Source organism: Gossypium arboreum, chromosome 5, assembly GCF_025698485.1.
Source record: "Gossypium arboreum isolate Shixiya-1 chromosome 5, ASM2569848v2, whole genome shotgun sequence".
Taxonomy (NCBI): Eukaryota; Viridiplantae; Streptophyta; class Magnoliopsida; order Malvales; family Malvaceae; genus Gossypium; species Gossypium arboreum.
In genome coordinates, this window is record NC_069074.1 from 26,744,229 (window position 1) to 26,758,202 (window position 13,974).

Sequence of the window (13,974 nt, forward strand, 5' to 3'; positions counted from 1 at the left end):
CAAGGAGGAAATGACAGATTAGTATGGAAAGTTGATTTCAACGAGGTCTTCACAATTAAAAATGTTTATTCCCTCCTCTTCAGAGGAATTCCTACACACCTTTCAATCGAGCTCAACAACTTGCCTGGGGTAATTTTTGGCAACTTAAAATATCTTTCAAAATCATCATTTTTTTATGGTTTTGGAACTACTGCCTCTCCACTAAAGACCTATTTTCGAGAGGGCTCTCCATCAATGATAATATTTGCCCACTTTCCTAAGAAGATAGGGAAACCCCTACTTGCCTCTTTTTACACTGCAGTTTTGCTAGGGCAGTTTGGTCCGACTTCCCTCTTGTTCTTCACTCCGATTCTCTCACAACTCATTCATCTCCGGTTGGATTTTTCACTGGCTCCAAGGAAATTGTATCAACACTCAAGATTCAAGAAACTTCTACACTGCTTCAACCTGCATCCTTTGGATCATATGGAAATCAAGAAATTAACTTCATCTTTAGAGGTTCTAATTCATGTCCTATAGGGCCATTACAAGAATATCGTATCTTTATATTTCCATTCTCAGTGCCTATCATGCTCATTCTTCTCGGGCTTTTCATTCAAGGAATCAACCTGCTCTCAGCCTTGGTGATCAATTCTCCCATCGGTCTCTATCGTCCTACATTATTAAAAATCGTCAAAAGGACATGACTAGAGCAGCAGCTATTGTTTAAAACTCTAATGTGCTCCAACTGTTGTCCATTCAAAACTTCATGTTTCCCAGCAATATTCAGGCTAGAATTTTATCCTCCGTGCAATTCTTTTATCCCTTTTAAGTCTCATAATATTTCTTCTTTTTAAGTCTCATAATATTTCTTCTTGTAGGTTATTGAATAAAGACAAGAAATGGATCAAGATCATTCTTGGATGCACCAAAGTAGGGTGAAAACTTCAACCAGCATTTAAAGACATCTATAACCTCCTCCAATTTATTACCATTGGACAACAGCCAGTTGACAACCTCATTCTAGGAAGAGAAACGGTGAAGTGGGCAACATGTGCTTCGAAGACTTTCATTGGCTTCTCTTGGCCATAAATGTACCAAAAAACAACTATGATAGAGGTGATTCAACTATATTTTTTTTATCATTCAATTATAAAACAATACAAATTGATCACTCAAATATTAATAAATTTATTTTTTGTTACCTAACTGTTTAATTGTGTTTTTAGTTACTATCGGTTAACGTAACAATAGAAATATCTAAAAATCTAATATAGTTGGGTGACAAAAAGATAATTGAATAATTGAATGATAATTTTGTAACATTTCATAGTTGAGTAAACAAAAAGAAATTTACTAATAATTGGATGACCATTCTATAACTTTTTCATAATTAGATAACAAAAAAAATTATAATTAGATGACTACTAATGTAATTTACTCTTTTATTTAAAATAATTACATAAATTTATTTTAGCCCTAATCGGAAAATACAAGTGATATAAGTAGATATAAAATATTATTTGATCTTATAGAATGGTTTTCCTATTTCTTCACCCAAGCATGAAAGATTGTATAAAATTGTAATTACACATCATCCTTGAAAAATGACAAATAGAATAGGTATTCTGAATCAATTGTCTTCGCATTTTCCATTAATTTGAATAAAGATAATATCTTATATTTATATTCAAATATTTTTCAAATACAAATATTGAACACAGGTCTTCCAAATAAATAATTAAAAAAAAATACAAAGATCCTGACAGAAGAAATCGCATATTTTATATTAGAAATTCAATAGAATTCAGAGAAAACAGCATGCATATCGTATTCATATTCATATATGACAAACTAGCAAGTAAATTAGACTTCACAGACCGCCACTCTAATCATCTTCCTCCTGGTACACCTTCATTACCTCAGCACAACCAGCTTCAGCCTTGTTGGCCATAAACCCCATTGCGTTGGCAAAACGGGTGTTGGATGAAATGCCGTTGAAGTTGGTCAAGACCACGCGTGCACGTTCACGTCCTGGTGACATTTCAGCGCACTCCGGCTGCGAGCTCTTAACGAGAACAGCGTCACAGATCTCATCCAAATGATCCTCGGAGACAGCGATCTTGTATTGTCCGGTTGAGTCCGTGTGTCCTTCCTTCTCGTACACGACATCACCGGTCTTCCGGTTGGAACATACCACCTTAACCTTGGCACCTGACAGGAAACCAAATGTACCATTAATCAAACCTAACAAACCTAACAGGTAACGGCATATACTCAAATCTTGTGAAAAGTATCTCCAATCTATCAACAGCAATCAGTTAAGAACAATACTATGTTCCATCTCCATGAACGACCATTTTTGTATTCCATTAAGCTAAGCATGATTATGAGAGTCGATCCACCTAAGACTTCCAAATAAATCAAAGAAAAACTCTGAATATCTTAAACATATCTATATCCATGTTCGAAACTCACGTCATAATCCGAGTAACGTAGTACAAAACTATGAGCAAAGCTATCATTTTTGGAACCGTACTTTTTCTTAAAAGTTACAACTTTGAACCAATCTGCTCTCAGTTGTCAAATTCTAAGTAAAAAGGCTATAAATTTCATGTTTTTAGGCTACTTAAAGCTTATACTATACCCCCTTTTCTCCCCAGATTTGAAACTTTCCAGGTTTCAGTTAACCACAAGTCCAACTTGCCAATATTTTATGTTTCAAACATACCCCTAATTTCTTCACTAAGGAAACATCAAATCCCCTGAACCACTACACAGAACTACACGTGCGCACACAAAAAGAAACAGATCTAACAATGTCAGCAACAAAACACACTAAAAAACAGGCATAGGGAAACATAGAAAAAACATATAAGAAAGGCAAAGATGAAAAGTACCAGCCATGTTTCTAGTCTTTGGTGTTTCAAACCCAGCACGGCAATGGTCACAGTAAACTTGACCTTGAACCACCAACGGGTTCTTCACCATGCGTGTAGCACTAACAAGACATGGAACCACAAATAGTGCAATGAACAGCAATAATTTGGCCATTTTTTTTTTGGCTCTGGGTTTTTCTCTTGGGAATGTAATGAAGTAATGGGAAGAAGGCGTGGAGATTAAAGTCAAGATAAAAAAGGGGGATAAAAAGAGGGTGATGATAAAGTGGAGTGATATAAGGAAATTAAACAAAATGTGGGAAACAGAAAATGATAACCGGGCAAGCCGCGTTAACAGAGTGTAATCGTGTGTGTGTGGATGGAGGATTTGGTAAATACCAAAGGGACATGAGGGTATTTTGGTGAATGGAAAGAGTTGAGATGGTGAGGTGGCGAGGTTTGATTGGTGGGAGATAGAACCAACTCCAAGTGGGGACGTCATCAATTGCAGGTTTCACTTTTCACATTAGGAACGTTGTGCAAAGCAAGCAAGCATAAGTTGCGGGATGGCATTAGCATTACTTCTTTCATTATTTTTCATGTATAATTACTTATTTAATATTTTAATTTTATAAAAAATTATTTTATCGAATCATCTTAAAATAAATTTTTTCTTTTTAAAAAATTTAAAATTTATATTTTTGTTGATTCATCTAAAATAAATAAAAAATTTAGATATTATATACATGTAAATTTTACACTTAAATTTAATTAATTTTAAAATATTAAAAATATTTGCTGACATATTATCTACATAGTAATTTACATTATACCATATTAATAAAGTTAATAAAGATTAAATTTTTATCTATTTTAAAGTAATTTACTAAAATATATAAATTCAATAATTAAAAAACAAAAATTAAATAAAATGTTAAAATATTTTTGTTTGTAAAGACAAAAAAAGTCATTATGCCTTTTGTCCAACGCCAATCACGCAGGCTTGCAAGGCAGAAGATTTAATGGGATGGCATTGCTGAAGGCGTCTGCTATAGATGGGCTTAATGCACGGTTATTTACGAGACGTTTAAACATTGTGGCTCAATTATTTGTGACATGGTTAGGGAAAGTATTAAGAGTACGATTCTTGGAGCATATGGTTATTTGCTGCGGTTAAGGATGATAATTCTGTTCAAGGATTTGAATGTTTGCAAAACACTTTATATTAATTTTGCGAATTCTAGATTATATTCGAATTTAGATATTAAAATTATTATATGTTGCGAATATAAATAGATCTCTTGAGATTTATTATCTGAATTTATATGCAAATTTAGATAATTCGTGGATAATTCAAATATATTAATTACGAAATACTTAAAATTTTCTTCTCATAAAGTTTGAAACAAATACCTTTGATACATAAAGGGTAAATATACATTTTAGTACTTGAATTTGTCTTCAACATTCAAATTAATATTTAAATTTTTTTATCTAAGTAGGTACTTAAACTTGACTTTAATATTCAATTTGGTACCTAAAATTTATTTTGATTCAATTAAGTACTTAAACTTTGCTTCTTGGTTCAATTTGGTACTTGAACCTAACTTTTTGATCCACATTAGTATTTACAACAAATAACTTATTTAAACCAATTTGTTCAAGTACTATTTCGAACCAAAAGGTAAGTTTAGATACTTAATTAGACAAAAAAAAGTTCAAGTATCAAATTGAACCTTGACACTAAGTTTAGATACCCAATTAGATAAAAAAAAAAGTTTAAGTATCAAATTGAACCTTGAGGCAAAATTTAGGCACCTAATTGGACAAAAAAACACATTAGGTACCAATTTGAATATTGATACCAAATTTAAGTACCGGAATATATATTTACCCTACATAATCCATGTTTTAACCATTAATATTTCTCTTAAACTTTAATTATAGTTTACACAAATAAATAAATAACGTATAAAAACATAACAAAAATATTTTCCTAAAATAAATATAAAACTTAATAATAAAATTAAAGTAAATATTTTAAACATGTTAATTTTATTAGGAAAAATATATATATTCTTTAATATTTTTTATCTTAAATCTCATGCGGCCTTTATTAAATCTTTTGTTCTGTATCTGTAAATCTAACCTAACAATATATAGAATCATAGGAATTCCTAAATTTTTCATACCCTTTTATTATTTGACCAACTTAATTAGTTAAATTGTTTTAAACTAGTTTTTAATTAATAATTAAATAATTAAAACGAATATTATAATATAAATTTATTTTGTAGTCAACCAATTTTGCCCGGGCCCTTTTAAAGTATTAAAATAAGCCAAACAAATAAGTCCAGGTAAATTAAATAAAAAACACACAAATAAAGAATCCAAATTCAGAAGTCCGATGTCCGGTTACAAATATTTGGGCCAAAAATAATTTAAACCCAAAATCCCTTAATATAGATTTAACCCAATTACATAATCCAAGAGAGCTATACTAAAAAATCCTTAGTTCAAACAGCCCAAACCCGAAAGGAATATTAATAGTCGAGAGCACTAGAAGTTTTTGGAACGTGTCAGAACAGTGCCAGGGGGTTGGGCTCCCACGAGTAGTTTCCCCGCACGACCTCTTTCACGTGCGCCTTTCCCAACTCCTCCGTACGGCCGTTCCTGCAAAGAACACACGAGAAGAAAGAGATAACCGTATTCACAGCAAATGACAACAATGAAAATGTAATTTTATTTTTATTTTACTCTATAAATCCGGCTATAAAAAGCCGTTGAATGTACTCTAAGAGATTTACGCACACTGTACGCATACTGGGCACACAGAATAGAAGAAAAGCAATAAAAATTAGTAAAAGTGATTTCACGTTTTTTTTTACTTTCTCTTTCGACTGTTCTCAATCTATTTTCTTCTTAGTTTGCTCGTTTTTACGTAACTTGAGGCCGATGAGAGCCCCAAATACTTCTGCGATGCGGATGTAAGGGCGAGAGGTCAAGCAACGTTGAAAGCTCCTTTATTCTATGAACCTCTTTTCATTTTTTTTTTTAAAAATAACACGAGATTTGAGATTTCTTTCAAATAAAGAAGAAAATGAGTAAAATATATTTACCAAATCCTTTTAGGCATAATCGAACACCTTCAATGGCGAGGTTGGGTACTGTTTGCATGCTGTTGATCACCAAAACTATGGTGGTTCGGCTGCTAGCAAAGGAAACCCTAGCGATTTGATTTCAAAGATGAGATTTTGGGCCAAATTGTGGGCTGTGTTTGGGAAAGAATAGGGAAAGAAAGGTCTTAAATGACTTGTTAATGAAACAACACCGTGTAAGAGGGGGGTCCTCCCGTTAGTCCGTTCCAGGACTCGGATCCGAACCTTTGTGCTTCAAATGGGATATTTATGCGGATAGTCCTTCCCTTTTTGTGCCGTGTTTCAATTTGTCCCTATTTGCGTCTCACATGTTTTTTTAAATTTCTCCTAAAATTTGCGTGTTTTTGCAATTGGGTCTGCGCTGCAACACTACGTTTTGGGGCCTGGACTATTCTCATTTCTAGTCCCTATACATTCGCGCACATTGCACATTAATCCTATTTGTGATTACTTTATTTGTAAATTGACCCTTTTGTTTTAATTTTGTTTTAATTAAGCTTTTATCCTTTTTTTAGTCACTGCATATTTACTCTCTATTACATGCTAGATTATATGTTTTGATATTTTTAATAATTTCGGCTCTTTTATTCTATCATTTTGATAATTTGTATATTATTTGCAATAAAATTCATTTTAGTTTATGTATGCTTTTAATTTTATGTTATTGTGTAATTTCTTTTGAATTTATTTACATATTTTAATGTTTATATTTCTTGAAATTCATTTATTTTATCGTCATTTAGGTTATCATTAAGCATATATTTTTGCATTTATATTTAATCTACATAAGTTATTAAAGCCATGTTATTTTTTAAAATATATAGCTTTTAAATTTGTACCTAATTATTTTTAGTTTTATTAAATGTATAGTATATGATAAAATTAAGTTAATTTTATAATTCATATTTTTGTTCCATGTTATTTTAAACATTCAATTATTTCTAAAATTTCTTCACATGTATATAACCCATATTAAATTATTTTACTATAGTCTACATTATTGATTTCATATTAATATTTCTTTTATGTATATATATATTTTTTAAAATTATTCATGCGTATAATGCGTTTATTTTAAGAATTATATTTTAAATCATGTCATTCATGTATTGTATACATTCTCATATTTTATTCTCCTTATATATGTATTATTTATATGTACCATCAATCCAAACCAATTTGTTACATGTAAAATTATGTTATATATTATTTGTTTTAAAATTTCCTTTATAAATATAGTTTTATGAATATACATAACTAAATTTATGTATTTTGTAAATATAGTTTTTACCTTTTGTGTATATGATTATATTTTCTAAAATTTGTTACATGTATCATTTATATATTTACTTAATTTTTCATACATTATTAATTTCATGCTATTTTTTACAAATAATTATTTCTAAATTTATTTATATACATGTTTTTATGAATTTTATGTACATTATATCCTATCATGTGTTTTATTTTTCTTTTATATTTTATATGTAATTTAAGCTACCATGCATATTTGTCAATTTTAAAACTTGTGCTTAAAATATTTTGCATATTATTCAATTCAAATGTTTTATTCTACAATATTTATTTCAAATAATTATATATCCCTAGCTTTCATACCAACTTGTCAACTTATGTTATGTGTTAATTAATTCATCATTATTTTGAATATGTCTTATACTATATTGACTTCTAATTCCACTTTATTTTGTACATATTTTGTGGATCGTTTTATATTGTGCCATGTTAATTATTGTTGTATATTATTTTGTATTGACTGTTCACCATCCATGATTAAGAATTTGGTTACATTTTACTTAGAATAGTTGTACATAATTGTTGGATTTATTAATTGTGACTTGTTGTATCCTATTATTTCATGTTCATTAATCCTTTCCTATGCAAATGTTTCGATACAATGCATTAAGTATTCCATCTATTTTAAAACAAATAAACGTGTTTTGAGCGAATTTCTAATTTTCTTTATTATTCAAAAATTTTGAAATAAGGCAATATCCAATATTTGGGAATTCGGAAAATCATGCTCAATCGTACTGGGTATGATTTTTTCGGTGAACTAAATATTTGAATAACCTTTTATAATTTTAGTGTACGAGTTTTCAAAAGTCAAAAATCAATTGTATTTTTGAAGGTATAAAGGATCGTATCCAATCGTGTTGGGTATAATACTGCATATCTTTGAAACAAGAGAATTTTGACGCTAATTTGAACTATTCAAACATTTTAAAAAGAATCATACTTTGAAAAATCTTTTCTTTAAAAAACCTTTTGCTATAAGGATAGCATCAAGTCAATTTGGTACCAATTTTTGGGCGTAATGAGGGTGCTAACCCTTCCTCATGCGTAACCGACTCCCGAACCCATTTTTTGATTTTATGTGGACCAAATTTATTTTTAATGGAATAAAATGTTTTAATAAGTGGCCCAATCACATCTAAATCAAGAGATTGGTGGCGACTCCACATTTTTGTTTTCAAAAGTCGATCCCCATTGTTTTCAAAATAAAAATTAACAATAGTCTTGCTATGCCTGAATTAACAATGAAAGAAGAATGTTACTTCTTAGGGCATTGACAAAGTACTCCGGATCCCTTAAACACAGATTGAGCTCAGAATGGTCCTCAAGAAGTTGGTACGGAGAAGCTCAAGCTACGATATCTGGGGCATCTAGCTTTCTATTTTTACCTTTTTTTTGTTATCTTTGATTACCTTTTTCTTTTCAGGTCACGTTCAATAAGTTTCTTTCTTGGTTGCATTTGCTTATTTGTTTCGAGATATGTTCTCAATTAATTCCTTTCTTGTCCATGGTTATGATCTTCTTCAAGCATTTTGCATTGAAATAACGATTTTTGGACTAATAATACTTTCATAAAGGGAGTTTCGCATATTACTTTGGGGAGTTTCTAAATAATACAGGAGCCTGAAATAGGACTATTGTTTAAAACCCACCAAGCTTAAGGGTTGGAAATATTTAAGCCCAAATTGAGATTATCTCCTTGGATTTTTTGTCAAAGATATTGGTTGAGCAAAAAGAAAATTACATTGGTGTTATAATCCCAGCAAAGAGCGAGCAATGGGGTTATTCTCAAGAAAAGAAAAATGCTATTATGTATTCATGCAGATATCAGGCATATCCATCTGTTCATTATACCCAAGGAATGGTGTAATAGATCAAATTGATTGAAGATCCTATACCTCTGAGTTACAGCAGAATGGATAGAAGAAATCAAATGATTATTCCCCTGAAGTTGCAGTGGGAAGTTCAAACTTTATGTCCCAGAAGTCACAGTATAAGAGACTCTGGAATTACGGCGGGGCAAGCTTGCTGAACAGAATGTGATTGTTTCTTTGGGTTTTCTGTCAAGAATATCAACCGAACAAGATGGCAGCATAATAAATCAGTGATAGTGTCTTGGTGAACAACGAGCAATGATACCTTAAGGTTTTTTTTTTAAAGAAGGAAAAAAGATCATTCTCATTTTTTGCATTCATTCATAACACATCCAGTTAGGAGCATTTGATTCATTTCAATAAAGCATCCTAATTATTTGACATAAGCATCACATCTAGTTAGGTGCATTTGATTCATTTTGATTATAGCATCCTAATTATTTGACATAAGCATCACATCTAGTTAGGAGCATTTGATTCATTTTGATCATAATATCCTAATTATTTGGCATAAGCATGATACATGAAACCGAGTCTACAGGACAGGTTCGAGAGGACGGTGTAGTAACATCCGTGAAGTCAGATATTATATTCCTGAAGTTGCAGCGGAATGGATCGAAGATTACAAACCTTATCTCCCTGAAGTTATAGTGGAGCAGGTTGAAGTGTCAGTTGCAGTAAAGCAGATCATAACAAGTCTTATCTCCCTAAGGTTGCAGTGGAGTAGACTGAAGATTGCAGGTCTTATTTCCCTAAGCAATAGTGGAACAGACCAAAGACGACGAGTCTTATCTCCATGTACTGGCAATGGAGTAGATTTATGTAATATCCTGAATTAAGGCCTAATTGGAATAGTGGTTTCGTGACCACAAATCCAAGATAAAAATAATTATTTTAAAATTATTTTGAGGTTTATGATATGATTGCATGATTGTGTGAAAATTTCGTGATGAAATTCTATGCATAAAGTGCTTAAGTTGAGATTAGGGACTAAATCGAATAAATTGCAAAACTTACATTCTAGAAGTTTTTAGTATGAAATTGCTTTGAAATATTAATTAGGAGGTCTTAAATGGTAATTTGACCAATTTTAAGTTCATGGACAAAATTAAGACATGGAAGGAATTTTTGGAAAGTTTAGTAGTAAGGGCATTTTGGTCATTTGGATATTAAATGAAATAAAAATAGGAAAAATAACCCAAAATGATCATCTTCTCTATATTGTTCTGCCGATTTTTGCTCTCCTCCATAGCTGGGGTTTCTTCAACTTTCAAACTTCATAGTAAGTGATTTCAAGCCCCGTTTTTAATGATTTTATGTTTTTGAAATCCGTTAGCTCGATTTAGCTTATGTTAACAATAATTCAACCTATGGTTCAGATTTGGAAAAATACCCATAGGTAAAATTTGTGTATTTTGGTGTTTTATGACAGAATATAAGGTTTTAAATTTTGTTAGACAACTTGTGCTACTCGGTTTTGAGTAAAAACGAGTAAAAAGGCTTAATCGGTAAAAATATTTATTAGTCATAAATACATGTTAGAGTGAGAATTTGATGTTGCCATAGAAGGGAAAAATGATCAGAATGTCATAAAACATAATAATAAGGGATGAAGTTTAATTCCCGAGCCTAGGGGAAAAAGTGTAATTATGCAAAAGTTTAGGGGCAAAATGGTAATTTTGCAAAAGTTCGTATTAAGGACTGTTTTAATGAATGTATGTATTAAATAAGATTAATTTGGTATTATAGATCAAGAGAAACGAGATTCAAGTCGTGATCGGGGGAAAAACAAAGTTTACGAGGAATAGGCTCGATTGTTAAAAATTTTGTACCGAGGTAAGTTCATGTGTAAATAAGGTAGCATAATTGTTATTTTTAAATTATTGATGTTAAATATATGATATGCTGATTTTTATCATGAAATATATGCTTTGTGGTTATTTTCGAATAAAATGCAAATTAAGTGTATTATTTGTTAAATATAAAGTGCTACCGAGTATTGGTTTCGGTATTTTACGGAAGATGGCAAGGAGACGTGTTCGAGGAAAATCCCGTTTGAACCTTAGGAATAGATTAGGATACAAGTGACATGTCACTAGGATGGTTGAACATCCGAACTCGTTGAGTTGAGTCCGAGTTCACTTATGGATGTGGAACGTCCGAACTCGTTGAGTTGAGTCCGAGTTCGTGAGATGTAACTAGGCATCCGAACTCGTTGAGTTGAGTCCGAGTTCACTTATGGATGCGAACGCCTGAGCTCGTTGAGTTGAGTCCGAGTTCACTTATGGGCGGTTACATGGTAGCTTGGCTACAAATATGGCACTTATGTGCAAATTATCCATGTATCCGAAGTTATATTCGATGTGTTCAACGGGTAAAATTTCTAGTGAAATGGAAGAACACTTAAGATGCAAGTGACGTATTGGTAAGTATTGTGAAATGGACACTTTGGACAGGTATGTACTTAACCCTCGGGTTGAAAATAGATACAACAACGATAAGGTGGTAAGATGATGAATGATGTTTAAAAATGTGATATATGTTTTGGTGATACCATGCTAAGATTGTTTGGTATAATTGTATGGTTATGTTACTTGTTATTTGCATATGAACTTACTAAGCATTTATACTTACTCTCTCCTTTTCGTTCATTGTAGTTTTAACAAGCCGGCTTGAGAATTGGGATAGGTCGAAGACTCGTTCACACTATCCGAAGGCCTAAATTGGTAAAATGGCTTGTGTGTTTTGAATGTGGCATGTATGGCAAAATACTCACTTTATGTAAATGATCTTATGATATGGCTATGGTTTGGAAAGAAAAGGGTTTGTAAATGATTAGCCATTGGAATGGCCAATCTAAGTCATATTTGATGTTATGTATGTTTAAAATGCTATTTAGTCCATGAAAATCCTTAGTAAAGTGAAATCTGCCATAAAACAGAATCTGACAGCAGCAGTAATGTAAATTTGAAAAATCACTAAAAATGGTAGAAATGGAATTAAAAGATGATTAAGTTATGAAATTTAATCTTAATGAGTCTATTTTCATATGGATTGAACAAAACAGGTATATGAATTATATTTTATGAGATATTTGAATTTTTGTGAAACAGGGCCAGAGTGATTTCTGGATCCCTTGTTCTGAATTTATAAATTTACCATAAATTGTACCAAAATAGTTAGGTGATGTATTTTATATTCTTAGAATCCTTATTGAGTCTAGTTTCATGAGAAATAAACGGAATAGTTATTGAAATTCTGTAAAGGGAGATATATAATTTGTAATACACAGAGGTCAGAGCAGTTGAACCCTGAAACAAGGGAGACTTTAACTAATAAACTGTACTAATTGGCCCGACCAAAAATTCTAGAAAAAAATTAGTAGATAGATATATGAGTCTAGTTTAAGGAAAAATTTACGGAATTGGATTTTGAGTTTTGGAACTCGAGATATGAATTTTTAAGTAACTGTGACGCAGTTGGACAGCTTGTCCGAATTTGTTTAAGTGCTCAAATAAGTTTAGTAATGCCTCGTGCTTGACTCCGGCGACGGTCTCGGGCGTGGGGGTGTTACAATTTAAGTCACCAGCCTTATCTCCCTGAAGTTACAGTGGAGCAGGCTCAATATACAAGTCTTATCTCCCTGAGGTTGCAGTGGAGTAGACTGAAGATTGAAGATCTTATCTCCCTAAGCAGTAGCCGAGCAGATCGAAGATGGCGAATCTTATCTCCATGTATCGGCAATGGAGCAGATTTTACCATTGGCCTTATCTCTCTGAGGTAGCAAGAGAGCAGATTGGCGATTGTAGTCTTATCTTCCTGAGATAGTAAGTAAGCAGACTGAAAATTGAAAATTTTATATCTCTAAGTAGTAGAGGAGCAGATTGAAGATGGTGAATCTTATCTCCATGTATCGACAATGGAGCAGATTTTACCACTGACCTTATCTCTCTGAAGTAGCAAGAGAGCAGGTTGGCGATTGTAGTCTTATATTTCTGATGTAGCAAGGAAGTAGACTGAAGATTGAAAATCTTATCTCCCTAGGCAGTTGCGGAGCAGATTGAGGATGGCGAATCTTATCTCCATGTATTGGCAATGGGGCAAATTTAAGTCACCAGTCCTTTTTCCCTAAAGTTACAGTCAAGATTCAGCAAAACCGGGCAAAATTGGCCCTATTTAAAGTCTTTGCTCTATTCTCGTTACACGACAATGAGCAAAGAGGGGCAGCTGTAAGACCCAATTTGTGCCCGGGCTTACACCAAAACCAAAACCAAAAAATAAAACAAAAAATAATAAAATAAAAAAAATAATAAAACCAAAATAATTTAAAAGTCCAGTCCATTTACATTTATTAAACAATAAACCCAACCTAATAAACCTAAATCCAAAAGACCCCAGGCCCAAAAACACCAACCGAACTTTCGGCTAACCTTAGCCAACAGCCACTGCCGCAAACACCATCAGCAGCCCTAACTCTTCACGCCCCACGTCGACAAGCTCACGAGCGGCTTCGCCATGCCATGCCTACCTGCAACAAAATAACAAAATAACAACCATAACAGTGCAGCAATTGACAGAAATAAGCCAGCAAATGACAGCAAAAATTAGAGTTTTTTTCCAAAATTTTTTATTTATTTTGTAAATCGGTTATAAAAAGCAGAGAAAAATCAATGTAAAAGAGGGAGAATCTGTTTTTTCAGAGAAAGATTTTACGCATACTAAATACAATCAAAGATTAGAAGGTGATTTTTAATCTATTTTTGGCATTTC

The 13,974-nt window shown here is 32.1% G+C and overlaps 1 protein-coding gene and 2 long non-coding RNA genes across 3 annotated transcripts; 1 reads left to right on the forward strand and 2 right to left on the reverse strand.

The window, feature by feature from the left end:
• Positions 1-1,627: 1,627 nt before the first annotated feature.
• Positions 1,628-3,216, reverse strand: LOC108467852 (olee1-like protein). The gene is made up of 2 exons (XM_017768666.2): positions 2,880-3,216; positions 1,628-2,193 (listed from the first exon to the last, which is right to left on the reverse strand). The coding sequence occupies exons 1-2, from the start codon at positions 3,031-3,033 to the stop codon at positions 1,868-1,870; spliced, it is 480 nt and encodes a 159-aa protein (XP_017624155.1). The 5' UTR covers positions 3,034-3,216; the 3' UTR covers positions 1,628-1,867.
• A 2,004-nt stretch (positions 3,217-5,220) lies between these two features.
• On the reverse strand, positions 5,221-6,225 carry LOC108481673 (uncharacterized). Its single transcript, XR_001870751.2, has 2 exons — positions 5,978-6,225; positions 5,221-5,531 (listed from the first exon to the last, which is right to left on the reverse strand). It is a non-coding gene; the product is annotated as an uncharacterized LOC108481673 (long non-coding RNA).
• Positions 6,226-10,413: 4,188 nt separating this feature from the next.
• On the forward strand, positions 10,414-12,209 carry LOC128292835 (uncharacterized). Its single transcript, XR_008282783.1, has 3 exons — positions 10,414-10,486; positions 10,954-11,040; positions 11,862-12,209. It is a non-coding gene; the product is annotated as an uncharacterized LOC128292835 (long non-coding RNA).
• Positions 12,210-13,974: the final 1,765 nt, after the last annotated feature.